A 27552-nucleotide genomic window follows, 5' to 3' on the forward strand; every position below is an offset into this window, starting at 1 on the left:
TACTCTCAGCTAAACTCAGTGTACTCTCAGCTATACTCAGTATACTCTCAGCTAAACTCAGTGTACTCTCAGCTAAACTCAGTGTACTCTCAGCTAAACTCAGTGTACTCTCAGTGTACTCTCAGTGTACTCTCAGCTATACCCAGTGTACTCTCAGCTATACCCAGTGTACTCTCAGCTAAACTCAGTGTACTCTCAGCTATACTCAGTGTACTCTCAGTGTACTCTCAGTGTACTCTCAGCTATACCCAGTGTACTCTCAGCTATACCCAGTGTACTCTCAGCTATACTCAGTGTACTCTCAGCTAAACTCAGTGTACTCTCAGCTATACTCAGTATACTCTCAGCTAAACTCAGTGTACTCTGTGTACTCTCAGTGTACTCTCAGTGTACTCTCAGCTAAACTCAGTGTACTCTCAGCTAAACTCAGTGTACTCTCAGCTAAACTCAGTGTACTCTCAGCTATACTCAGTGTACTCTCAGCTAAACTCAGTGTACTCTCAGTGTACTCTCAGTGTACTCTCAGCTATACTCAGTGTACTCTCAGCTAAACTCAGTGTACTCTCAGTGTACTCTCAGTGTACTCTCAGCTATACTCAGTGTACTCTCAGCTAAACTCAGTGTACTCTCAGCTAAACTCAGTGTACTCTCAGTGTACTCTCAGTGTACTCTCAGCTATACTCAGTGTACTCTCAGCTAAACTCAGTGTACTCTCAGTGTACTCTCAGTGTACTCTCAGTGTACTCTCAGTGTACTCTCAGCTAAACTCAGTGTACTCTCAGCTAAACTCAGTGTACTCTCAGCTAAACTCAGTGTACTCTCAGCTAAACTCAGTGTACTCTCAGCTAAACTCAGTGTACTCTCAGCTAAACTCAGTGTACTCTCAGTGTACTCTCAGTGTACTCTCAGTGTACTCTCAGTGTACTCTCAGTGTACTCTCAGTGTACTCTCAGCTAAACTCAGTGTTCAGAGTGTTTTGATGAGGAGCTTTGCGTACGAGCTTCTCCTCTCATGACGGGCGTTGAAGTGTTTCCACGTCTTTGTGCCTCACAGAGGAACCGCTGAAATGCTCGCAGGCCGTCACTCCTGCTGCTCAAACACAATGTTTCTGTGTGAACAGAATAAACACTCATGCCAGAGGTTTGTTGTTGTTTATGTCTGGTTAAACAACGGATCAACAACACCTGCTGCACAGGAACTAGTTCACAGACAATCCAACAGGGGGCGACAAACACCAAGTTGCTTTACAGCAGATGAGTGTAAAGCAGACGTGCCCAAACGACGGTATAGTATAATGTAATATATGACCCACACGTTAAACTTCAAAAACACATTACTTCATTGCTTTTTGATTATGTCTACGATGCTGTCGAATGGCAGCTTTAGACTATTCTCAGGAATTGTTAATCTAATACCCAGGTTTTTTTCTCTCTCCCTTGTACGCCATGTAAAGGTTTCGGGTACCTATTTACTGTATGTAAGACAAATTCAAAAACACATTTAATGTCATACATGACTAAGACTTGAAGGTGCTGAACGAATGTCTGTGGTTGTGTTTTATTCAGCGCCTTCAGGTCTTACTTTTATGGGGTTTTATATTGTTGTCTTCTGTTGGGGAGAAATCATTATTAATTTTATTTTTATTATCATACCTTTTACCTCCTTGTGTCTATTAACCTGTTAACATGTTATACAATTGCTGCATGTACCTTTTAAAGTTCTTAACAAATAATCTGAGGGGAAATTCTTGTTTATTTATAACTTGTGATGTGTCATTTTGTGAGCTGCATGTGTTGTATGTTGCTACATAAATAAAGCGGAGCAGGGATGACGTATTTACCCGGAAATAAGCTGCTGGTTCCCTCGACAAAAAAGCAACGGGATTTCTCCATAGGATTTTGGAACATAGCTCGAAATAAGGTCTGTGGAAAACAAACCCGTTTGATGAATGCACGTTTTGTTCAGTCAGATAATCTCCACATGTCTACCCTACTTTTATAATTTTCTAATCATAAATGTAATCGCCAGAAGCAAAATGCTAACGTTATGTTATAAAGGAACTACAGCCGAGTACCGCAGGGTCGCTGCTTCAACGTCACGCCAACTTAAGATCCATATTCAAAACTACAGATTAAAAATTGAAGCGTTTGTTTGAACAGTTTGCAGGAGACAGGTACTTGCTTTCAAGCCGAACAGGGCAAACAAACTTAGCGGGAGTGTTTACGTGTTCGGCGTAATGACGTACAACGGCCTCGACAACTTCTGTAGTCCTATTCAGCCACTTGTTAACAACCATCGTTTTTCAGACACGTAAACTCTTCAGAAATCACCAGTGGGGTCACTGCTGATGGATTTAATGTAGTAATTTGTGACATGTAAATCGTCAAAAATGGTACATTCTCCGTTAGCTTACGAGCTCCTTGTTTGAGCGATCGACTATTCCTTGGCAATTTAGCATCACATTGGATATGGGCTGAACTTGTCCTGGATTGGAATTTTTCCGATCATTTCCCTAGGAGGAGTTTGCAAAAATGTGCTTAAAACACTCACATTTTTCAAAATGGCCGACTTCCTGGGGGGCGGGGCTTATGAAAACCAATTTGAAATATGTGTGCAATCATAAGAGCAATGTCTATACAGCGTTTCGTGAATATTGGAAAAACTATATGCAAGTAGTTTGGCGTAGAACAAAACGTGATCCGTCTCTTAAATGCGTGTCAACCACAGACCTTATTTCAAGCTGTTTTCCAAAATCCTATGGAGAGATCCCATTGGCTCTGAGACGAGGGAACAGGAAGTGGTGAAATGCTGACTCACTTCCTGGTTTTAGGAGTCGTCGCTGCACCACTCTATAGCTACTCATGTTTTGTCTCAGGTGGTCTTACCTCTCTTTGGAAGGAGGCGGTTCAGAGTTAGTCGTGAAGAACTTGGAGAGGTTTTCCTCCATGGAGCTGAAGGCCTGCACGGTGGCGATGTGGGACGAAGACGCCAGGATTCTGCCGATCTGCAATCACACACTCACGTTAGGATATATCGTGATTTAGCGGTGGAAATAACTCCAGTACATCACAAGTACTCATGTCCCTACTGCGATGCATTTTAACCTGTCACCTGATTGTGTGTTGAATTTGCACTATCCTCCTTTTAATGCACAATTTCATCGTTGTATTTTTTATATATGTCTACTATATGCAATTTTTTGTTTGTTTTATGTCTTTTACTGGTATCTGTATTCTGTGTGAGATCAATTTACTAAAGGCCAAAACTCATGTGATGCAAATTAGATAAGATTTAATGTACTTTATTGATCATAAATTGGCAGGTTCTTGTCAATGTAGCATGTTATTAAGCAAGAAAAAGCTTAAAAAATGCATATTGACAGTAGAAAGACATACATGTACAGAACATGTCAACAATACACAATTAGATTAGATTAGAATAGACTGTAATAGACCAACCTACTACTAAATAACACATGAACTACTTCTACATAAAAACATTTCGGGTCAAATTAGACCCGAGGACAATTACTCGAGGTACCTGTTTGTGTTTGAACCTCACAGCCAGGTCTGCAGGACTCTTTCCCTTTTTGTTACGTAAAGTTTTATCCGCTCCGAGCTCCAGGAGCTTCAGCACGGCTTCCTCTTTGCCGTACTGCACCGCGATAGACAGAGCCTGCCAGAAAATATATGTATGAGTGGATTTGAACTTAGTATATTTACTCTCGTACCATACTTGTTGGGAAAATAGTTTATGTCCTCTTCCAATATGAGAGTAACATGATAACAAAGGTATCCCAACTGTAGCTGTGAACATGACAGGATGTATGATTACGTAGAAGAGCATCAGGACTGTTTTAGGCATATGATAGCTATGTGATTAACATGATGATTCAGCCTCTATGGAGATAGACATATGACAAGCATGATCATTTCTGACGTGGAGCTAATCTGAAGTAAACATTGAATACTGCTTTCTATTCCTCCATCTTGTGACTGTGTAACTCCCTCTCTTGGATATCAGCATGTGAAGGACACTGTTCAGGAACTAGTTGATGCTCTGTATGTGATGACTACTTCCATTCTGGAGAGGATCAGAATACATGGATCCTGAGATTGAAGCTCAAGCCGGGGACGAGTGATATTTCTCTAACAATACTCAAGTCGACATAATTGCTCTTTACGTAAGTATTTCCATTTAATGCAACTTTATACTTCCATCCCACTGCCTTTCATAACACATTTGTAATCTTTACTCTACTACATATTTTTTAATACTCATAGTTACCTTTTTCATATACAGAAATGCATGATAAACTATAATAATGCAGTACTGTACTACATATAAGTATCCAAAATTGGCTCCACATTGACAAACTGAAAAATGTAAATGCTCTTACGTGTATTTGTGAGGAATTAAAACAGTATAATATAATTTTCTATATTAATATAATGTTGTGAAAAGGGCCTTTCTGCCTATTGACTACTGTTACTTTTGATACATGAAGTACATTTACCTCGTTTTTTTTTTAATCAAGTTACATTTTGAATTTAGGGCTTTGACTAAACTATACTATAAATGGAGTATTTTAGGACAAAAGTATTTCAGATTTTGCTTAAGTTAAAGATCTAAGTTCTTCTTCCTCCTCTGGTTATCATCCACAGCGCAATATAAACTTTTATTTTGTGATTTAATGCATTCTACAAGTTTCTTTTGTGTCACTTTTTTTGTGGATGCTTTTAAAAAAGGCCTCTGTTTAGAAAAGCCTTTTGCTAAATTTTTTATAAACCCCCACTTGTTGCCATGCCGGCGTAAACGTTGCTGTTCTTATTTTGTCGTTTTATTTCAACCATTTTACTCTGTAGCACTTTGAGTTTTGTTTACTCAAATGAAATAATGCGCTTATAAATACAATTGATTATTATTATTATTACTTCAGGGCTCAAATGCGATCTTCCTCAGGGACCTGCTATAATAAAAAAACTCATTGACCGACCGTGAGTCCGTTTCTGTCCTGGATGTTGATCTCTGCTCCGTGAGAAAGCAACAGGTTGATGACCTTACTGCGTCCGTTCCACGCGGCCACCATCAGGCACGTCATCTCAGACCTGAGGGGACGAGAGACAAGAGAAAGCAAGAGGGGAGATGAGGATTAAAGATGACAAGAGAGTGAGAAAACGGAGCAATGACTGAACAGGAGTAATGAAGGTACATGAAGGAACCACCAGGGGGCGGCACACACCACTTTAACATCACCTGAAGGCTTGAAATTGGGCTTTAAATGTTATTATCAAGTATAGATAAACACATTAGTAGATAATAGAGGTTGATTGAGGGGAAAGTAAGTAATCACCGACCATTTTGGTTATTATACGATTGTTTCAGTGGTTTATTTGGCGAAATATGAATCATTCTGCTTTCTAGCTTGTCCTGAATATCTTTGGACTGTTAATCAGATTACAAAAGGGTTTATAGAGAAACTTTCTTGACTACTCTTGTTGTTCATTTGTATATTTAAATCCAACTGCAAAAGTAAATAAGAAAAAGTATTTTGCCTTTTTAGCAAATTGACAATTTAAAGCATACTGAACATATGGATGTAAAATGGAAAGTGGGATTAATTCCAGGAGTAGTAAAAAAAGTGTCTTTGCCATCTTCTGCAAAAGTATATAGTATAATTAATTGGTATATTACTTTAAACTAAACAGTAAAGATCCATGTGGGATAATCTACTGCAGTGGGTACAGGGCCGTCCCTGGCCAACTTGGGGCCCCAAGCGACATTGTGAGATGAGGCCCCCCCCCCCCAACCGACAGGAGTGAAAACATTTTTTTTTGGAAACAAAGTACTTTGCAAATATAATTCCTGTTTATTATTATTATCAACACAGTTACTTTTTTATACAGTGAGGTAAATGGTAAATGTGCATGTATGTCGTTCAGTATGCGTTTACAGGTGAATATGTCTGCATTTCCTGCCAAATACTAGATTAAAATATAATTAATGCAAATAAACTACTTCTACTAATAATAATCATAATCAATTCAATACTATATTATTTTATTATAATATAGTTGTAATCTAGTCAAGACAAAACATGCTTATTACATGCTCAAAAACTGATATTTCTTAAATCTGTATTCAAATGTAGTTCCCTCTGTCAGCAATGTATCAACAACTAAACACACATTTCTATCAGTATGTCTCTGTGTTGTGGTTGACATGATGACTGTTAGGAGTTAAAGGGAGAGGCTGAGCATCACCATGAAATGTGCAAATTGACATAAAAATGAATAAAGGGGGAAAAAATGCTCCATGTTTTTTAGGCTGTAAACTTTAACTGTTATGCAAGCCAACTAGACAGACAGTTTATCACTCTTCCTCCTGTACATTAGCAGATAAAAGGCATCAAATACTTGAATGAATGGTAAATAAAGAATGCAGGAAATAACTGCATCTCGGACTGAAACAGTTTTTTCGCCGACATCTCTTCACCTGCACTAGTGGCCGTATCAAAGCCGTGATTGGTCAGATGTCGATTCATTGCAAAGGTGTCGGGTTACAGACGTGCTCCCCTTGTCACCTCTCACTCTCGCGTGTCAGCGGGGGGGTGCGCTGAGAACTGCGCACAAACCGAGCTCATAAGCCGAGGCCCCCTGCGCAATGTGAGGCCCCATGCAGCCTGCATGATCGGCCTGTAGGGAGGGGCGGCCCTGAGTGGGTACATATAGAGTCCAGGGTTTCCGCTAGGATTTTTTCTTGCCGGTCAAGTGTCCGGAAAGAATTAATTTTACCGGACAAATTTGAAACTTACCGGTCATGTTTCAATAATAATAAGAATTGTGTACTACACAGAGTTTCTGTTAGCAGGTAATTACCGGACTATGACCGGATATGCTGATGCTTAAAACTCAGTTAATGGGAGTCATTATTAACGGACATTTTGAATTTACCGGTTATTAATTAATTTTACCAGCGAAAAAACCGACACACACACACACACACACACACACACACACACACACACACACACACACACACACACACACACACACACACACACACACACACACACACACACACACACACACACACACACACACACACACAACACACACACACACACACACACACACACACACACCACACACACACACACACACACACACACACACACACACACACACACACACACACACACACACACACACACACACACACACACACACACACACACACACACACACACACACACACACACACACACACACACACACACACACACACACACACACACACACACACACACACACACACACACACACACACACACACACACACACACACACACACACACACACACACACACACACACACACACAAGTGAGAAAAGTCCATCAGTGTGAACGGGTGGGAAAGTCCGAGGACAATTCATCACTTCACTTGATGCTTTTATAGGAATCAGAGCAACACATGCAGAGGAAAAGAGGGGATATTTAAAAAGGACAATCAATAAATCACATGTGAAGACTCAACAGTACAGTATGGGAACGCATAAACGCTCTCTGTCCTTTAATACAGACCCTTTTAATACCTTGACTAACAGTTGTTTAAATCAAAGTACATCATGCCTTGTGTGAAATCTGTATTTCTGGCTACGTATCATTGGAGGTAAACTTCCCTTTATTTTAAATCTGTTCACGCATAGCATGCATTAACTAAACGACAGCAAGTGAAATAGACTTTGAACCAGGCAATATTTTATGTTTACATAGTTGCAATTGGAGACTTAATCATCTGTCAGAGGATTTTCCATATTTTCTTAAAAATATGGATATATAGTGATATAGAACACTTGCTATTAATTACACCTAAAGGCATTTTATTCAAACACATGTCTGCGCTTATCATCTCATTTGAATCACTAATAAAACAAGATATTTAAATATTTATCAATTATTGGCAGTCCCCAATTCATCCTGACACATTTTTAGAATAAATTATCTTCTCTTACGGTCATTATCTTCATGTAACACGACGCAATATGTGAGTTACAGTTGTGCTCTTTTTGCAGAGTTAAGATAGATAGATATATTATTTTTTGATCCCAATTTGGGAATAATAAAACATTATCTTGTTACATAAGCATCAGTGTGTTCAGACATTAAAATAAAAATACTTTAAAAAAGTGGAATAGAGAATTAACAACTAAAAAGTAAAAATAAAAAATATGATGTCAAATCTAAACAATATACAAATTCTGGATAATTAAAATGTTCTAAAAAAGTCAAAAATACTGCAGTTAGTTAGAAGGAATATATCCTTACACTACAGGAGCATAGACATACTCGATGTTATTTAAGCTGTCTTTATTTAGTGTTTTGACGGTAGTAGTAGTAGTAGTGCTAAAAGATTATTTCAAACTCAAAATGTTTCTAGAACTGAGTTTGTCAAACAGATTCGTATCAGTAGGGATCTGAACAACATCAACAGCTCCATCGTCCCTTAATAAATTACAAGACAACCAAAGTTAATGTTTTACGTGAAGTCAAACAAATGAACCGTAGCAGTGACGCGTCTACTGCCGTGTAGAAAAAGGAGAAAGGGATAGGTCGAGTCATTTCTCCTTTCAGATGAAGGGAGGTTTAGCGGTGAGACAGATACCAAGGTCACTCACGTACTGTTTCTGTGTGTGTGTGTGTGTGTGTGTGTGTGTGTGTGTGTGTGTGTGTGTGTGTGGTGTGTGTGTGTGTGTGTGTGTGTGTGTGTGTGTGTGTGTGTGTGTGTGTGTGTGTGTGTGTGTGTGTGTGTGTGTGTGTGTGTGTGTGTGTGTGTGTGTGTGTGTGTGTGTGTGTGTGTGTGTGTGTGTGTGTGTGTGTGTGTGTGTGTGTGTGTGTGTGTGTGTGTGTGTGTGTGTGTGTGTGTGTGTGTGTGTGTGTGTGTGTGTGTGTGTGTGTGTGTGTGTGTGTGTGTGTGTGTGTGTGTGTGTGTGTGTGTGTGTGTGTGTGTGTGTGGTGTGTGTGTGTGTGTGGTGTGTGTGTGTGTGTGTGTGTGTGTGTGTGTGTGTGTGTGTGTGTGTGGTGTGTGTGTGTGTGTGTGGTGTGTGTGTGTGTGGTGTGTGTGTGTGTGTGTGTGTGTGTGTGTGGTGTGTGTGTGTGTGTGTGGTGTGTGTGTGTGTGTGTGTGTGTGTGTGTGTGTGTGTGTGTGTGTGTGTGTGTGTGTGTGTGTGTGTGTGTGTGTGTGTGCTTCCGACTGTGAGATTTGGCCAGTGCCCAAACAGCAAAAGCTGATACAAAGACAATTCAGAGTAAACGTCTGATAGCGAGAAGAGAAACTTCCGGATACATCTGCCATGGCAAACACACAACAAAACAAAATCACTTCCTCAATTAATACATGTATATACAGGCTTGAAAAGATCAAATGTTGTCGACAAAATAATAATGAGAAATAATAACTATGCATGTACCTGGCTTGTTTCATGTTGATCCTATTTTTAATAACTTTTGTATAACTTCCACTGACCATTTAATGATCTACCTGATCAGGGATAATGATTGTTTTGCACATGTTGCCAAAACCATCTTGGTCTCAAGTCCTTCAGAGCAAGTCCAATTAAATTCACAAGTCTTCAGAAGACATCAAGTCAACATTTGCTTCTTTTTAAGTGTTTTCAAAAGACAGATACTTGTTTTTAAATGCAGTTTTTTTTACAAAGGATTAGCATACAGTGAAGGTTTAATAATCAATGTTTAGTCTTGAGATTTACTCAAATCTCACCATACTAACGCAGCGTCCACACGGCGGCGTGCGTTGAAGCTTGCCGGCGGGGGGGGGGGCTGAACACGGACACACAAGCACGCGGTTTGATTGGCTAGAGCTTGTACTGGCATATGATTCGATTGGCTGACGCTTCCGCGAAGCTTCAAAAGTTGAACATTGCTCAACTTTTGCAGCGAGCAACGCTTTGCTCCCACAATGCAGTTCGGCGAAACGTGACGTCACCCCATTCAAAGTGAATAGGCAGAAGCGTTGAAGCTTCAACGCACGCCGCTGTGTGGACGGGCCGTTAATGTCCCAGGCAAGTCTTAAGCCTTAAATGAATAGTTCATCCTTTAAAAAATGACTATTTGTACATCAATTGCTCATGTCTTACTTTACTTACTTTGAACTCTGGAAGAAATACATCCACCGCGAACGAAGGATCTGCAGATATACGTTTTGATAGATTAAAGTTAATGTCTTGATAGGTTGTACAAAGTAAGTTTGATAGTGTTGAGTATATGATTAGAGGAATCAGGCTTTAATTATACTGCAGGAATTAAATGAGGGTTTAAACAGATGTATGTCGATGTTTACTTTAATGAATCAAGACTTTTCTCCGATTCTCTGTGATGGCATGCAACAACTTTCCTCCAGAGCTTAAAGTAACACGAGGTAAGATATGCATGTACAAATGACGTCTTTAAATCTGAAGTATTCCTTTATTTCTACATCTGCCCAAATTAATACAGGCCCTGACTCTGTTTTCATTACTTTTTGGAGAAGAAAAAGGAAACATTTTAACATTTCGCTGAGGCATACAAAAGGCTCAGCCAATGAGTATTTGTTGATATCCTTGTTATCAAAATAGTGGGGCTTTTCTGACATTGAAACATTATGGATATCAAGCTAGAATAATGCTTCTGCTGATGTTTCTGCAGACCCACGAAGTTAAGGGTTACATTGATTAACCATAGCTCGCTGAGATTAAGGAAACACCTCCCAAATGACGACAATTGAAGAAAAAGTAAACCCAAAGTCTATACGAGCATAAAAAGCAATGCAAGGAAGAGGTCATCACTAGATAGCCCAACATTAAACGCATGGATGGATATTACAATGGACATTTACAAAATGGAGAGGATAACATCATCTGTCAATCATAAAATGGAAAAAACCTGAATTCTGACATTTTTTCCCTCAAAATTCAGACTTTTTTCTCAGATTTAATCTCAGAACAAGAAAAAAAACCTTTGGTCAGATCTAAAAACTTTTTACTGTTTTTATTTTTGCGTTATTAACGCGTTAACTTGACAGCCCTAATTTTTATATATCTGAGACCTATGCTATTGCCTAAAAATAGCATGATAGGTGACCTTTAAGACAATTATTCATTGACTTTGAAAACATCCATTTATTGAACTTTAAAACAAATTAAAATGATAATTTGAACAGTATGTTTTTAAGAGTTGAATACCCTGAACTTTAAGTATAATTCAACTGAAAAACCAATACAAAAATAAAATTATACATTTATATCTACATTTAAATAAATAATATCAAAAATAATAAATACCAATAAAGAAGATCAACAAATATTTGAGCGCACTTCCCCAACCTACTAAACATATATAAATATGAAAACTAATGTCACTCACGACCTGTAATGTTTAATTACACTGCTCCACGCAGTACTCTCTCTTTGGTAACCCCTCACCCGGAAACCGGAAGTAGCTAAGAGGCTCCGGCTTGACGAGGTTAGTAACAGCTGACTGTACGCTAGAGCTGACCGGAGAATAAAGACACGGCAACTAAAGCTTCCCTTGTAACGTGTTTATATGGATTTATTAAAACAGTCTGCAAGTCACAACACAACCTGGCCGAGAGGGCTTTTAGGGAGGGGCGAAAGCGCACGCTGTAGCGCAGGATGTATAACGCAAGACAAATTGAGAGCATCATTGCGAAAGGGAATGCAGCAAAATAATCGTTTTTTTTTCAATTACGTTGTTTTCATAATCGTTGCAAGCCAAAATCGAGATTAAAATACGATTAATCGCACAGCCCTACAATGAACTGACCACTTTTTACCAATTACAAAAAACGTGTAAACAGAGATCCATAAGTGACAAGCCAGATTAAAAACAATTGTACAAAACGTTCTTGTTGTTGACTTGTGTATTTAAATCCAACTGCACAAAGTGAATATGAAATAGTATTTAGCAAAATGAGAATTTAAAGCATACTGAACTTATGAATGTATAATGGAAAGTGGGATTAATTGCAGGAATAGTAAGAAAAAGTGTCTTTGCCGTCTTCTGCAAAAAAGCAAGCTACAGTTAAAAAAAGAATAAGGTATTTCGGACGGACAAACTTAAGAAGTACAATTACTGTCTTGAAAAAACACTGTGTAATTGTTTGTTACAATGTCAATAAAAAATATTAAAAATGCAAGTGTACCAACAACCCCATGCACGTATCCACAGTTTGTGCACAACGAGACAATGGTTCACGCAGAGCAGTACAGTGAAGGTGAAACTAAGTGACACATGGAGGCAATGGACCCCACATGGTGCGGCAGGACTTTGAGACATGACAGAAAAGCGCCTGTTTACACTGCAGCGGAGGAAGAGGAGGAGGAGGAAGTTCATCCCCTGCACCCACATGAACCTCAAATTCTTCTGGATGTTGCGGGCAGTTCCTGCTGCCTCTCGTTACCTTTGCTGCAAATATTTTGTCTGGGAAGGAACCAATCAATTTCCCAACGCTGCAGCGTGTCCATGTGTGTGTTCAGGCGGTGTGTGTCGTGCATGAAATGGCACGATGGCAGTGACTGAGTGGCAGGGGATTAGGGAAAGCTAAACAAAAAAGCCACTGGGGGCAAAAAATCCACAGATGGAAACAGTAAAAGTGCTTCGAGAATGACCTCCCTTCATTCTTTCACAACAGATGGAATTGTTCATGTTACGCACCAGGAGAGGGAAACAGATTTGTTGGCTGCAATGGCTGATGGATCCCAAAATCAGATGAACCAATTTATAGAGTTAATATTAAAAAAATGCATAAGAATCCCCTAAAAAGGTACCCGTCAACATGGCTGTTGCATTGTGTTTTATTATGTATTCATTTCAAAAGGCGCGTTCACACCAAGTACTTTGCCGTATTTAGTGCCGGCACTTATTACCCCAGGGCACTTAGTACAGATCGCGTTCACACCGGAATAAGTTCCCTGAGGGAAGATTACGCAAATGAGCCGCTGACGTCACTTCGTCTTCTTCTGCTTTGGGTTTACTGGCAGGCCGCAAACCACTTCACGGTGTATACTGCCACCCGAAGTCCCCGGCCGGAAGTCCCCGGAGTTGGGGACTGGCTTCAGTAGAAGCTGCTGGGACTCCCAGCAGCTTCTACTGAAGCCTTCAGAGTAAATCGCCAGAACGCCGACACCTCCTCATCACTCCACCGCTTCCATGTTTTATTTTGTGTTGCCATAAGTTAGTCTCTCTGCGTTTGTGCGCTGGGCTAATGCTAATGCTAATAATGCTAATGCGAGGATAATAAAATGGCGGCTCTACATTTCACAGTTGTACGGGGCGTGGTTTGCAATTCGCCCAGCCAATCAGAACTGGGGCACTTTTTTCCCCCAGGAAAGTACCACCTCTCAGCAGGCACTAAAAATGGGGGTAAAAGTGCTCTTTTTGGTGTGAACGTGACATAAGGGGTACTAACGGAACTAAACGCGAAAAGTACGGTGAAAAGTACCATGCATACAAATACATTAATCTCAGAAAAGAGAAGATGTGAATTATGCCAGATTATAGCTAATAGCTCATTTCCATCTGCAGTCCTAATATAAATTTTAGGGAAATTCAAGCGCCGTCACCAGAGTTTCCGTTATAATATTATTTTACCGGTCAACATGTCCGTTAAAGTTTAAATCTTCCGGACAAAATGAGAAAAGTGCCGGTCAAAGGTCTTCTTTGTTATTTATTGAGCTTTAAAACAAATTGATATGATTCGATATTAAACAAACTAATTATAGTAGATAATCAAAAGTGTACAGTAACTTATAACACAGGAATAATAAACGGAGCGCTCTCTCTCTCTCTCTCCTGACAGCCCGTCAGTATCTGTGTAAAATACTGTGTAATATATACAGTAAAATATGCTGAAGACCGGCAAATCGAAATCTATCCGGTCAAAATGTCCGGTCAAAATAATTTCTCTTTAGCACAATACCGCATCAGTTGCGCCACTTATGTGACAGACAAGAATAGTAGCCTATGTGATATTCTTTCCTCAAAATTCTGACTTCTTTGTCTTTAAATCTAATTTAAATCTCAGAACACAAAAAAAAAAGTTTTGGTAAGATCTAAGATGTACACATGGCCCTAACTTTCTTCCATATAAATTATATGAAAACCTAAAGAAATGTCAAATTATAAGAAAATGTTGCCTGCTTCTTGAACCTGAACACCTAGGTCCCTTTTGACTGGCGACACATCACCAAAACTTCTCTGGATTGTATCCAAGCTTGTTAAATTCCTCCCGCCTGCCCCTTACACTTTGTGTGTTTGTTTGTCTGTCTGATACCGTCTGTACAGGCACATGCCATAACAGGACATTCCAAACTAAACCCCCAAATATACACACACACCGCAAGGAGCTCCGTGCTGCATGATGCTACCACATGGCAGCCAAACACACCGAGAAGCATCAAAGGAAACTGATCCAGCACCTGTTTTGTTTCTCCAGTGCTCAAGACGAGTCTAAAGTGTTTTTATTTGGCCCACATCAACAGGGGTGTGACAGTGCGTACTAGTGTTGCACGGTGCACCGGTACTAGATAAGTATCGCGATACCCTGCCGTTAAAAACGTTACGAGTCCTCCATTTCATTAGTATCGGTACTTTAAGAATGACATTGTTTTAAGAAGAGCCGTATTTCCTGTGTGTGTTCAGTGCTCTGCTTCCACTCCCTGCAGCCGTGCCTGCACTGCCTCCCTGTTGCATTTATTAAGGTCTTTGTTACAGATCGAACTTTGAAGACACTCGACAGACCTATTTTGCTGCTGCTTCGTTCGCTTCAAAACACATACCACCGCTCGCATGCACACACACACGGTCGCGCCACACCCCTCTCTCTCTCTCTCTCTCTCTCTCTCTCTTAAAGGCATAGCGATCTGACTCGGCATGACCCTAATATTATAACACTTGTCATTTGACCTTGAATGCCATTGCTTTAATCTATTGTTCTCATTGTTCAAAAGTTTGTGTTATGACTGAAAAATGTCCCAGGTTTGAAATAAAGCACAATAATTACATTTAAGACGGAATCGCAATTCTTGACTTGGTATCGGTACCGAAACAAAAATGTTGGTATCGTGACAACACTAGTGCGTACTGTGCTGGATATCCTTTACACATTTTGACCCGAAACACATCTCTACCCCCACCCCTCCTATCCCCTCACCTGTCCACCATGTTGGGGTCAGCATTTCTGGACAGCAGGATCTCCACACAGCGGGCGATCTTATCTTCACTGCCAGTTGCCGAGCAGCAGGCCATTAGCACCGTCCAATTATCTGCGACAAAAGAACACGTTAGTGCAGAAGTTCATCATCACAATGTTACGATTTAGTTATATTTAAACTAACCTTTAGCTTAGCATCAATTGGACAAAGGTAATAGGCTGGCAAAAAGGTTTTAACAGAACCATGCAGAACAGTTTAGGTTCCTTTCTTATGTGTAGTTTATTTATTTGGGTGAGCTACCAGAAGATCTAACAGGGAATGATAGAAACCTTATGAAAATACTCACTGTTATTCGTACAAGCCTACAGTAGACCATTAGATCGAAATCTTGAAAGAAACTCATAAGATGGAGAGCTTGACATTTGTATTAGGACTAAGAAAAGACTTATACACTGTAAGATGGTCCAATTGGTTAAAATATATCTCCTGGTCACCTACTATTAGTACGGGAATTCTAGTAACCGTGATTAATTGTGAACAAACTACACTATGCATTAGTAAAGCACCATCTGTTTCCATAATACAGAGGAATTTACTTTCTGAAAACACAAAAAATGTGGTTATCGCAGTTGCTTATCATTTATTGTCTGAAAAACTCTAGGAAGTCTATGTGCAGTTAAAGGATTTGTGTATCAGTGTATTTTTTTGCAATTTACTTTAGTGTTACATGGACATGAATAATTTCCTCATCACTAGGGATGCTCCGATCGCCAATTTTGGGGCTGATTGCCGGAATCAGTATCGCCCGATACCGATCGAGTGGGCGGGGCCTATGGGGATCTTCCATTTAAAGTGATGTTTAAAACTCAGTTAATGGGGCTCATTCACTGGAGCTTCCACAAACAACAACCAACATAGTTATTACATTCAAATGAAGTACATTATTCAAGTTTACATTAACTTTGGATAACACGGGAGAAATGAGCGGAAGCCTCTCTTTTCCTCTCTCCCCCTCTCTCCCCCCTCTCTCTCTCTCCTCTCTCTCTCTCTCTCTCTCTCTCTCTCTCTCCCTCCCTCTCTCTCTCCCCCTCTCTCTCGACAGCCTGTCAGTATCTCATGCAGCTCACTGATCCAGTAATGAGTGACCCGACAGTGAAGAATAATATATGTATAACTAGTTTAGCTTGTTCCAAAGGGAGATAAAATAGCTAAGTGTGTTAGGTCTAACTCTTAGTGTGTGTTTCACTCCGCTCACCGGTCCGTCACAGCGGGTGGAGCTGCAGGATTTCTGCTTCACACACGTTGCATACCGCTATTTTATTGTCTTTTTCAGACACCTTAAAATAATGCCAGAAGCCGGTGAAGCCATTTTGGCGAGCTTGTTTTGCTGCTCACAGAGAAAAGTGTCATGTATTTTACGTCATCATTTTACGTCACGCGATCGGCTCTCGCGATCGGCATTTTTAGAGACACCGATCGATCGGCAGAGAGTGAGTATCGGCCGATATCGATCGGAGCATCCCTACTCATCACCAACTACATTTGGCAAACAGTCCAGTATTTGTCATTGGAGAGCGTGTTGCAGTCATTTACTTTCTTAAAACTCTTGATCACATGCTGATGTTGCTTGTTTTTAAATTGTCTGAGAAACCTCGATAAAGTCTACGTGAAGATAAGGGTCTAAAAGGTTTTGGAGCACTAAGTTAAACTCAGTGTAGTTTCTTTGCATTTACACTAGTGGTTATATGGACATGCATAATTTCCTCATCAACAACTACATTTGGCAAACAGTCCGATATTTGTCATTGGAGAGCGTTTTGCATTTACTTTCTTAAAACTCTTGATCACATGCTGTTGTTCTAGTATTGTACTGTGCTGATGTTGCTTGTTGTTTATCATCTTAAACAACTCAATAAAGTCTACGTGAAAAAAACGTTTGAAGAGTTTTGGAGCAAAGTTAAACTCAGTGTAGTTTCTTTGCAATTTACATTAGTGGTGCATTAGTAGTTATATGGACATGCATAATTTCTACATCACCAACTAAATTCGGGCAGATAGTCCAATGATGGTCATCGGAGTAAGACATTATGGGTTTGAAAGATACTTTTTTATATTTGAATGTAGCCTATATTTCTACAAACAGATGATCCAGTCTTACAGTGGCCAGGTAGCGGAGGAAGCATTTGTTTAAAGTTAACAGAATGAGATTCATTTCTAAGAGCTTGGTGTTAAAAAAGCTACGACGAGCAATAGCCACACTTTATCGGGACGTGTTTAGTTCAGTCTTGGCGACTTAAAGGGGACCTATCATGCAAAATGCACTTTTGTACGTCTTTTATACATGAATATGTGTCCCCGGTGTTCCAGAGAACTCACCAAGTGTCAGAAAACACAACCCTCTCTATTTTCCTCCATACCCAAATCTCTAAAAAAGGGGCTGCAACGGATCTGATAAAAACTGATCCAGATTTGAACACTGTCCTGACGTCAGGACGGTGGCGCTACGGCTATTGGGCCAACTCCACCAATCAGGAGGAGACAGCCACGGCCATTGCCGTTCGAAAGCGCTGGAGACGCTGTAGTACATATGCCAGGCCTGTAGGTGGTGCTGTTCTCACAGAATCAGCCCTTGCAAAAACAGAGCTATAAATTGTCAAATTGAGCAAAATGAGGCATGGCTAAAATGCATGATCTGTTTGGTATTTTGAAAAGAAAAAAAAGTATAAATATGCCTTATATAGGTATGGTCCTACACTATATTATTCAAATATAGCATGATAGGTCCAGTTTAAATGACAGTTTTTTTTAGCGGTTTGTTTGTAAAGCAAAAATCCTTGGGACTTATTTGGAAGTATTAGTAGCATGCCCATTATTAAGGGCTTTATTTTCTTTGTCTAAACGGATAAGTGTTCCCCTGATCCACTGTCCAATCTCATGTGTGTATTTGGAGAATGTATTCTGGTTACTGTAGTTGCCTCATGGAAACAAATAACAAGTGTGAAATCCTCATTACTGTAATTACACTACCTAGAAAACCGAATTAGAGGGGAAGAGGGATACCTTTTTCTCATCACGATGAAGTCATACATCATGCTGTAATGAGGAAATGACAAAGAGAAATCTGGACGATATGCATGGTGATGGAGATGGATAGCCGTTTATCTGGCATCAGGAAGTGTGTGTCAGGCTTTATGGGACAGAGTGACTTCAGAGATGTTGTTTCCTTATCTCTTCCTGATAAAAACCAGTCTGAGACCCATGGCAATGCTTTCAATTCCTGTTTTGTTCCGCCAATCTCCAACATGTGTGTATCATAGTGTCTAAGAGTGTGTTTGTGTGTGTGTGTGTGTGCATGCCTCTCTACATCTGCATGTGGGTTCCTGTGGCTTTGTGTGCATGTTTGGCTCCATATCTGTGCGCAAGTGTGTGTATGTTTATACTATGTGTGTGTGGGTGTAAACCAGACTGCCTGGTTTGCGTATGCAGAGAAGTGGAGTAAATAAATGTGAGGCCTGAGAACGGGTGAGGGTGTGTGATCAGTCGTGCATTCCTGCGCTCGGCCACCAGGACGCGACCACACGTCATCCCTCTTTTTAATCACTTCCTTCACCTGCCTGCAGCCTCAGATGCAGAGAAATCAGTCACACTCAATTTGACTCCACATTCTGGACTGAGGAATTAATTGACATCAGATATCGAGAGCATGACTAGTGCTGAGGGTCTAAGGGACAACGAGGGGCTACAGGAAGGTCTCTAATGGACCCCTGAAACAATTAAGAATGCACCGTCCTCAAAATAACTAGTTGTACTTACTTGTAATTGTGGCACGGTGACAGGAATGCAGAAAAATGTGAACGTGTAATGTTTATTTTTCACCACTTTTATCTAAAAATGTTTTTATTACTCTTATCCTGAATTACGCTTTCACAGTTTTCTCATTGCATGTCTTTCCTATAGTATTTTGTTAATGGGGGCTGGTGGTATGCATCATTTCGACACTGTTAATACTTGAATTGATATGCTCTGATCTTTGTCATGTTATTTGCCAAACATTTCATCATGAATTTGCAGTATTCTGTTCTAAACTTCCCTTCAAACTTTCCACAACACCTTATTCATTTAATTCCCCTGTAAAGAGGAAAGAAACCGCAGAAGGTGACTACGGCTACAATCTTTTTTACATTTAAAACTAAAAGAAAGACTTAGAAACGGTGCAGGCGAACTCAAATTATCAATAACAGTTATCCGTTAAAGTGTAAAATGTTCTTATAAAAATAACTTCTCATTTGTTTTTTTTAAATGTCAAAAAATTGTTAAAAACGGCTATCACATGGTCGCGAAATTCAAAGTGAGGTCTTCAAATTGCGTATATTGTCTGACCTGCGAATGTTTGCCATGTCAGCTGACTATCACAATTGTTTATCTTTCGACTAATCTTTTAAATAAAAGAATGTTTTTAGCACATACTGCATGAACGTGATGTGATCAAGTAGGGCTGCACGATTTTGGGGAAATAAAATCTAATTGCGATTTTTCTGACGATTGCGATTCGATTTGCGATATGTTTTTTTAAGCGACCCAACGGAAGTTTATTGTAAAATGCGGCCATATCTCCGGCTAGGAAGGTCGTATCAACGTGCTCCCGTCTCTAGCACCCCCGCAGCCCGAGCTACGAGTGAAAGAACTAAACTTACATGAAACTTCCGTTGGGTTGCTTTATAGTCAAGCTTCAGTTTAAGATTCACCCTGTAATAGATGTAAAACATGTGATGGAGCGTTACTGACCTGACTCAGATGGTTTCACCAAACCATCTAGGAAAGCTCCATTGGAAGCCATTTGGAAAGGGCAGGCACTTTCAAAAATACTTGGCAGGTGATTGGATCAATCTGTCTATCACCTTCTATCATGGGCCACTTCTGATTGGTTAACAATGGCTGGTACATGTGGAGCACAGCACTTCTGATTGGTGTGGATGACTGACACACAAGAAGAAAAAAATAAATAATGTATAACTAAAAAAAATCACAGGCTTTGCGATTTGATAATTGCATCATTTAAAATCGCGATTTCGATTAAAAATCGATTAATCGTTCAGCCCTATGATCAAGTATAGTCTTCAATAAGCAATTACTTCAATTCTCATTCGCATAAACTTACGACAACTTATCGCTTATTTGAAATAAAGCTTCCAGCGATTACATCTCTTGTCTTGTCGTGCTGATTAAATGGGCAGTAACAGTGTTTTTAACAGCAGAATGGTCTTAAATTCCAAGAATACCAACATTATAGTCTGCCAATTGTTCAAAGAGTTCAACAAGCAGCTCATTGACAATATTCTTCTTGCCTTCGACTAATAAAGGCCAAAAGAATACCACTTGAAGAGCCCTTCCTTTCTGACAGGAGTGGAGCTTTCTGCCCTCTATAGATAAGAAATGATGCATTACTGAACTAACTCTCATCGAACATAAAGCTTATTTTCCTAGGGATCTATTGCTGCATTTTTCCAACAGCATTCACGGTTTTACATGTAAAAAGCTGCAGATTTCTTGACATGGAAGAGCTCTTCTCACCATGCTTATTTCACCCAGTCTGACCTCGATCCAACAGATGCCTTCAATTTCTCCTGCTGTGGGACGAGGGTGCATTATGCATGAACTACTCTAAGGATCAGAGGTGTGTTTCTGCAAGAGTTCCTCTTTGGCGTCATCACCATTAAGTAATGTCAGATGAAGCGTTTTGGCCCGCTTGGCCCCTTTGCTTTTTGGCTGCAGCAGGTGAGGAAATTGATAAAAGGTGCCACAGGGAAGATGGCTCCACACCAAGACAACAGGGACCGTGGGGAGGATTAAGGATGGCTGTTAGATATCAGAGCCTGGAAGGCAGCAATGTAATGCTGTTGCCTATCAAACTATCTGCACTAGTTCTTTTTCTTAGAAGGGGTTGATTTGGGGTGGGGTTGAGTAGGGATCACAGAGAGATCAGTAGTGCCTACCTGTATATCATGATAAACCAATCAAAATAGTATGCGTGATTCATTTCTCTTTCAATCTTTAGGGAAAATAACTTGGATGTGTATTTTGTAAATTGTGTAACTTTTTTTGTTTTAATTTATTTTCTTTTTTTATATCTTCAATACTTTTGTATGCATGCTTTAGGTAACATTACGCTGTCTTTGGCTCTTCTTCTGCTGCAACAATGTAAATGTCCCCTCTGTGGCACTAATAAAGGTATTCTGATTCTGATTAAAGAAATGTTTTATAGTGGCCAAATGATGGTACTACACATTCATTATAGTCTGTGGGTGTTTCTCAATGTTGAGGACGCTTCCTTGGTAGCACATGTACCTCCGAGTCAGTTGCTTCAGAAGCTAGGCAAGAACCCTTCCTAGCCTCGGAAAACGAAGAATGGTGGAACAGGCTAACAGGAGTGCGTCATATGCGAGGCCCCCGCCTTAAATGGAGCGCGATTTCCGCCAAAGATTTGGAAATTGGTCCGTGCGCAAAGCATTGTGGGGATTTTAAGACCGCGGAGTCTACACATGTGCAGCCTCGAAATTTCTCGCTACGAAGTACGGCGGCCTCGGTAGAATTCCAAGTATGCTGGACATTGGAACAGTCCTTCGGCGGCACTCGATGACGTATCCTTGAAATAGTGGCTCTGGAGCAGCTTTCCTCGACATTGACGGTGCGTCTACACAGCAGCGTTAAAAAAATCTTGAAACGCTTCTGCCCATTCACTTTGAATGGGGTGACGTCACTTTCCCTCACTTTTCGCCGAACTGCATTGTGGGAAGCAGAGCGGAGATTTTCAGGATTCAAAGTTGAACAATGTTCAACTTTTGAGGCTGAGGTGGAAGAGGCAGCCAATCAAATCCCGTGTACGCAAATCTGACAGTTCAAGCTCTAGCCAATCAAACGGCGTGTATGCTGGGAGAGACATACCGCAGGTCATTTCCTCATATTCCAAAACATGGAGGAGAAATTAGCGGTAGGGAATCACCTGGTGCTTTATGACCAGTCCCTATTTACCTACCGGGATATAAACCGGAGGAGCCAGGCATGGAGGGAGGTGGCAGAGACAGTGGTAGGTTTTCGCCTGTTTGGGGAGTTTATATCCAGTTTACTTCGGGCTTTTTTGCTTCGTATGTCGTGGGCGGGAGATTCATGTGATTGGTTGTTCGTGCCTTGCTCGCAAAAAATCCTCAAGCTTCAGATACGCCCACCTCCAAGATTTTTTTAACGCTGCTGTGTAGACGCACCGTGAGAAACAGCCCGTGACATCATTGGGCCCGAAAACACTTTTTCCCATTGACTTATGCTGCATTGACAAAGAGACGTCTGTAAATTAGCATGTCATTTATTTTAAGCTAAATCAACATCCCAGTACAAACTATACCCAGTACTATAGCTCTTATTTAAACCATTAGCATCCAAAAGTTGTAAAAATGTGCTAAGGAAAACTCAAGTTTGCATGCTCTATTGGCCCAAGTCAATGGATGATCGGGTACTTTGAGTCAATGTTTTGAATCATGCCCCAATCAGCATCTTTCATAGGAATGAATGGGGCCTCGTCTCCAGCTGTTTTTCCAGTTGTCTTTATACCTCAATGGAAAGCATCAGGAAAAAAGTTCAAACCGTAAGTTCAATTCCTAATTTGGTTTCTTTAGTCGTCTAAAAATGCTTTGAGTGACAAGTTACAGATGCCAAGATGTGGTTGGGAATGACTTAAGGGACTTTTATCTATAAAACATTTTGGGGTGATAGATGCTTGTCTTTTTGAGATATGAGCTGTATTTTTGGCTTCTGTTTAAGGTTAATTTGAATGTTTTCTACTTTAAAATATATAATTTAAGTATTATTCCCTATGTACAATGACAAATAACTGAAGAGAGAAAAGTCAGAGAGGTGTAAACATAACATATGGAAGAAAAACATCTTAAATACTGTGTTAAAGTTGGGCAGAGCGATATAGCTAATTAAAAATGTCATGATAAAATCTTTCTGTCCACAAAAATTCACAATTCTTTATGTCAAATCCTAAAGATTACCATAAAAAAAAATCTAGATGTGAAATGTTTAAGATATGCAAGATCTTTTGTACCAATAATTTTAAAAAGTCAACTCCCCTCTCTGTATTGGTCTGACCTTTGCTGAAGTTGGCGCTGGCCCCTCTGTCCAGGAGCAGTTCTGTGAGCTCGTAGTTAACCACATTGACGGCACACATGAGAGGCGTCCAATCAAAGCCAAGCCTGGTCTCCACGTCCATGCCTGTCCACAGCAAACGGATCACATTAAGAGCGGCAATGAAATGATTATATAAATAACACAAGATGTCCCTAATGACCCCCAGCACACAAAGATGCAAACACAAAACAAGATCCTGTTGTTTTGTTCAAACTTCCTCTTTTGAATTCTTGTTTTTCTCCATCTCGAATGATTTCAGAAAATCACTTTCTTGCGAAACGTTGGGAATCACAACCAGTCGCTTAAACAATGTTTTCTACATTCTCACTGACTAGGAAGTCTGTCCCCACCACCAATTCAACAATTTAGACATCTTTATAAACAAACAAATTGTATACAAGAATTACATTTTAAGACAACAGGACTCCCATGCAAGAATATTTTCTTATATTTATCTACTAGTGTTTCAAACGTGTAGTTAATTGATCGTCTCAGCCTGAGGAAGTCTAATCATTCTGTGCCAAAATATGAAGAAAAAAAAAATGTCTGAAGAACTCAGTATATGGGCAAGCTAAGACACTGACAACAAAGTTAATAAAATATTATTTTTTCACAAAAGTTGGGCATGTTAGGAGAGTACTTGCCATCGTCCAACAGCTGTTTGACAGTCCCAATGTCTCCTTTACTGATGGCTTGTTTCAACAGCGACACATTATCTTGTGCATGTGGCACAACAGCATCCTGATCCTGAGACAAAAGGGAAAGATTAGGATGGATTTACACATCTTTTACAAATATATATATATTTCCTGCCATTATGTGTGGATGGCATTGACAAGTGTCCATATAGGTGAACAAAGTATTTGACCTTGCAAGTACTAAGAGATATATTGGATAACTATCGTACCTGCTTATGTCCAAGTTATATACTAAACATTTATACATGGTGTTAGGGTAGGTAGTTTTAATGACTTTGTATACTGCAGGGTAGCTTGTACTCCAGGTGAAACTAAAGTCTGATGTAAGTGTTGATTATATTTCACATTATTAATCCAAAACTGTAACTAAAGGTGTTAAATACTTATAGTTGAGTAGAAGTACAAAGTAGCATAACATTGATATACTCAAGTAAAGTACAAGTCTCTTAACATTGTACTTAAATCTACTCAGTTACTAACTTTACACCACTGGTAATGATTGCTAGAAGCTAAGACCATGAAGGAAAATGAGCGGCAGTGCTATTTCAACACAAAAGTATACCCTTCTCCCCATTTTCAAAATACATTTACGAATATACATCTAACATCCTGACTATAACGAGTTTGTGCCAGCCTATATGTTATCTTTTGTTTCTATTTTACCGGCTATAAAACAGCGAGTTTGCATCGTCAAAAGAAGCCAATGATAGCTCAACACATGTTAGCTACTAGCTAGTGAGCTAACGTAGCTTCTGTTAGTTTCTAGTAGCAAACACGACACGTTTTCAGAAAAGATGAGAGGTTTTATAACATTACCTCAATTTGAGGGGACTTTTTATCCAAACAAAACCCGATATCCCAATCGCCGTTGCTACCGTCGCTTTCATCTCCAGCCGGGAAGGAGTTTGCAGTGGTGAAGTCCATAGCTAATTACAACGCGCAGATGAAGTTTTTTTTTTTCCAACTTTATTGAGCAATTATTCCAATACATCAGAAAAGGGAAGAGGTGGGAACTAACTGAGTACATTTACTCAGGTACTGTACAATTCAGAGGTAAATCGTGTACTTTTCCTCCACTACATTTATTGAATACCTTTAGTTACTTTACAGATCTGGATGAATGATGTGAAATATAACCAAGTGTTAAATCAGACTTTAGTTCCACCTGGAGTAAATTCACAAGCTACCCTGCAGTATACAAAGTCATTCAAACTAGCTGCACCTTTACCAGCTTTGAGAACACTTTAATGATCAATCATTATAAAACACATCATAGGCTATATTCTGAAATGGACCAATCTGCACAATGACTACTTTTAATGTCGCTACTTTAACTATATTTTGATGATAATACTTTTCTACTTTTACTTGAGGAACATTTTGAATGCAGGACTTTTACTGTAACAGAGTATTTCTACACTTTGGTACTTCTACTTTTACTCAAGTACAAGAGCTGAGTACTTCTACTTTTACTCAAGTACAAGATCTGAGTACTTTTACTCAAGTACAAGATCTGAGTACTTTTAATCAAGTACAATATCTGAGTACTTCTACTTTTACTCAAGTACAAGATCTGAGTACTTTTAATCAAGTACAATATCTGAGTACTTCTACTTTTACTCAAGTACAATATCTGAGTAGCCTACTTCTACTTTTACTCAAGTACAAGATCTGAGTACTTCTCCCACCTCTGATAGACGCATTTGGCCTTTAGCTGTGAATGCTTATGCTATCTTATGCTAGTTTGATATCACTAGCATTTAGTCATCTGTTTCAACTCATAATTAATGTTAATGCTTTTGTTTTTATTTTTTGTCCAAAGGGTACTCTGGACAAGTGGATATGGCAGGTGAGTGCTCTTTCTAGTGTACATCTCACATCAATACAATCAATTAAATATATTCCACTTGTTGATTGGATTCCTCATTTTTATTACATAACATATTAAATGTAGGGTTTCATCTCAAAATTATTTAAAATGTCAGAATGTAATGTCATACGTCCATTGAAGTTTCTCAAGGTGATGTCTTTAAATGTCTCTATATTTGTCTGTCCAATTACCAAATGCTTTCAGTTTCATAACTGATTTAAACCAGAAAAATGCATGAAATCCCAATATTTAAGGAGCTGAAAATATCATTTTCTTCTGACAATGTTGCTTGTAAAATATATTTTTAAAAGAGTTTAGGTAAAACACTTACAGGCAGGATGTGCAGGTCCTTTTTAAATACATTAAACTTGGCATGCTGTATTTAAAAAGCAAGTTTCAAATGTAAATAATGAATCAAAAGTCCCAGGATTGGTTCCTACCAAGGCTCAAAATAGATGGTTGGGTTGGGACTGTCATTATTTATAACGATGTATGCATAACTTACTTCTGAAACTTCTGAAATGTCGTGCTTTGGGATGAAATGTTATCTTGCTGCAAGAGACAGTAATTGTCCAGCAGAGGTCAGTCTTTCCTCTAAGTCAGAGACACATTACCTTATGTCCTTCAGTAGTAATGGGTGTACGTTTTGCAACATGTTAAGAAGCACCCCACAGTTTAACTTCAATAACGTTTTTAAGAAACAGGAAAAAATAGATATTGCAATTCTTTAATTCCAACTCGTCCCATTAGTAACGGGGTAACTGTCCCTTTTCATTTGTTTATTCTGTATAATCCAATGTGTTTTTTAGGCAATTTGACCTACATATTTTTATATTTTGATTCATGTTTGCACTATATTGTGTATCCCCTCCCCCTTGGTGTTTCTTGAACATACAGTACAGACTAGTCTTGTTCTCTTTGTGTGTTTTCATATGACACTGTTGGAGGTATAATGCAACTTAAATCCATTTCTGTGCAGGTCACGTCTCCACGTCAAAGCTAAAATGAAAGCTGCTCTCTTAACCACTATTGAACTTTCCCTTTATTACTAAAAACTCATGGAGCTCATCTCCCATAATATCATAATTATTCATCAAACAAAACCCTGATTTGGATGTATTCTTTGCCTGACAGTATTTGTCTTTTTGTATCTTGGGCACATAGTCTGGGAGGTAATGAATACTGAGGAAATATAGCACAAAAACCTAACCTGCTGCTACGTCACAGTCAAAAAATGTTGGATCAATATGAGCTAAATATTAAATTCCCCCAAAAGATTAACCCGACCGATGTGTCACTGTTAGTCACTCCAGCTGAAGTGCTGACACTGAAGATAACACTCAGTTTTGGTGATATTGTGAAGTCTCACCACATCTGTACGTGTTATCTCTGTTCCCTGAAGGAATGTCTGGAGGTTTTGATCCTCCCTCTCCTGAAACTGTGCGTAACCTGAAACTGATAAAAAATAGTTTTAGATATCCTGGAACTGTTTCTTCTTTTTTGTGAATGATAGTGAAGCATAACAAAGCCACAACTAAAAAGTAGAGCAGCTTCTGGCAACTTTCAACTAT

General features: G+C 39.5%; 1 protein-coding gene across 1 annotated transcript in view; it reads right to left on the reverse strand.

Annotated features, from left to right (window-relative positions):
• asz1 (ankyrin repeat, SAM and basic leucine zipper domain containing 1) overlaps positions 1-25066 on the reverse strand; it is a 41470-nt gene extending 16404 nt beyond the window's left edge. The window contains exons 1-7 of the mRNA XM_034126144.1: positions 24928-25066; positions 24058-24160; positions 23375-23497; positions 15229-15340; positions 4997-5108; positions 3541-3675; positions 2886-3004 (exon numbers count right to left, since the gene is read on the reverse strand). Coding sequence (XP_033982035.1) covers positions 2886-3004; positions 3541-3675; positions 4997-5108; positions 15229-15340; positions 23375-23497; positions 24058-24160; positions 24928-25035 — 812 coding nt within the window. The 5' untranslated portion in view covers positions 25036-25066. The remainder of the gene's footprint in view (positions 1-2885; positions 3005-3540; positions 3676-4996; positions 5109-15228; positions 15341-23374; positions 23498-24057; positions 24161-24927) is intronic.
• Positions 25067-27552: the final 2486 nt, after the last annotated feature.

The sequence above is a fragment of the Trematomus bernacchii genome, unplaced genomic scaffold, assembly GCF_902827165.1.
Source record: "Trematomus bernacchii unplaced genomic scaffold, fTreBer1.1, whole genome shotgun sequence".
Taxonomy (NCBI): domain Eukaryota; kingdom Metazoa; phylum Chordata; class Actinopteri; order Perciformes; family Nototheniidae; genus Trematomus; species Trematomus bernacchii.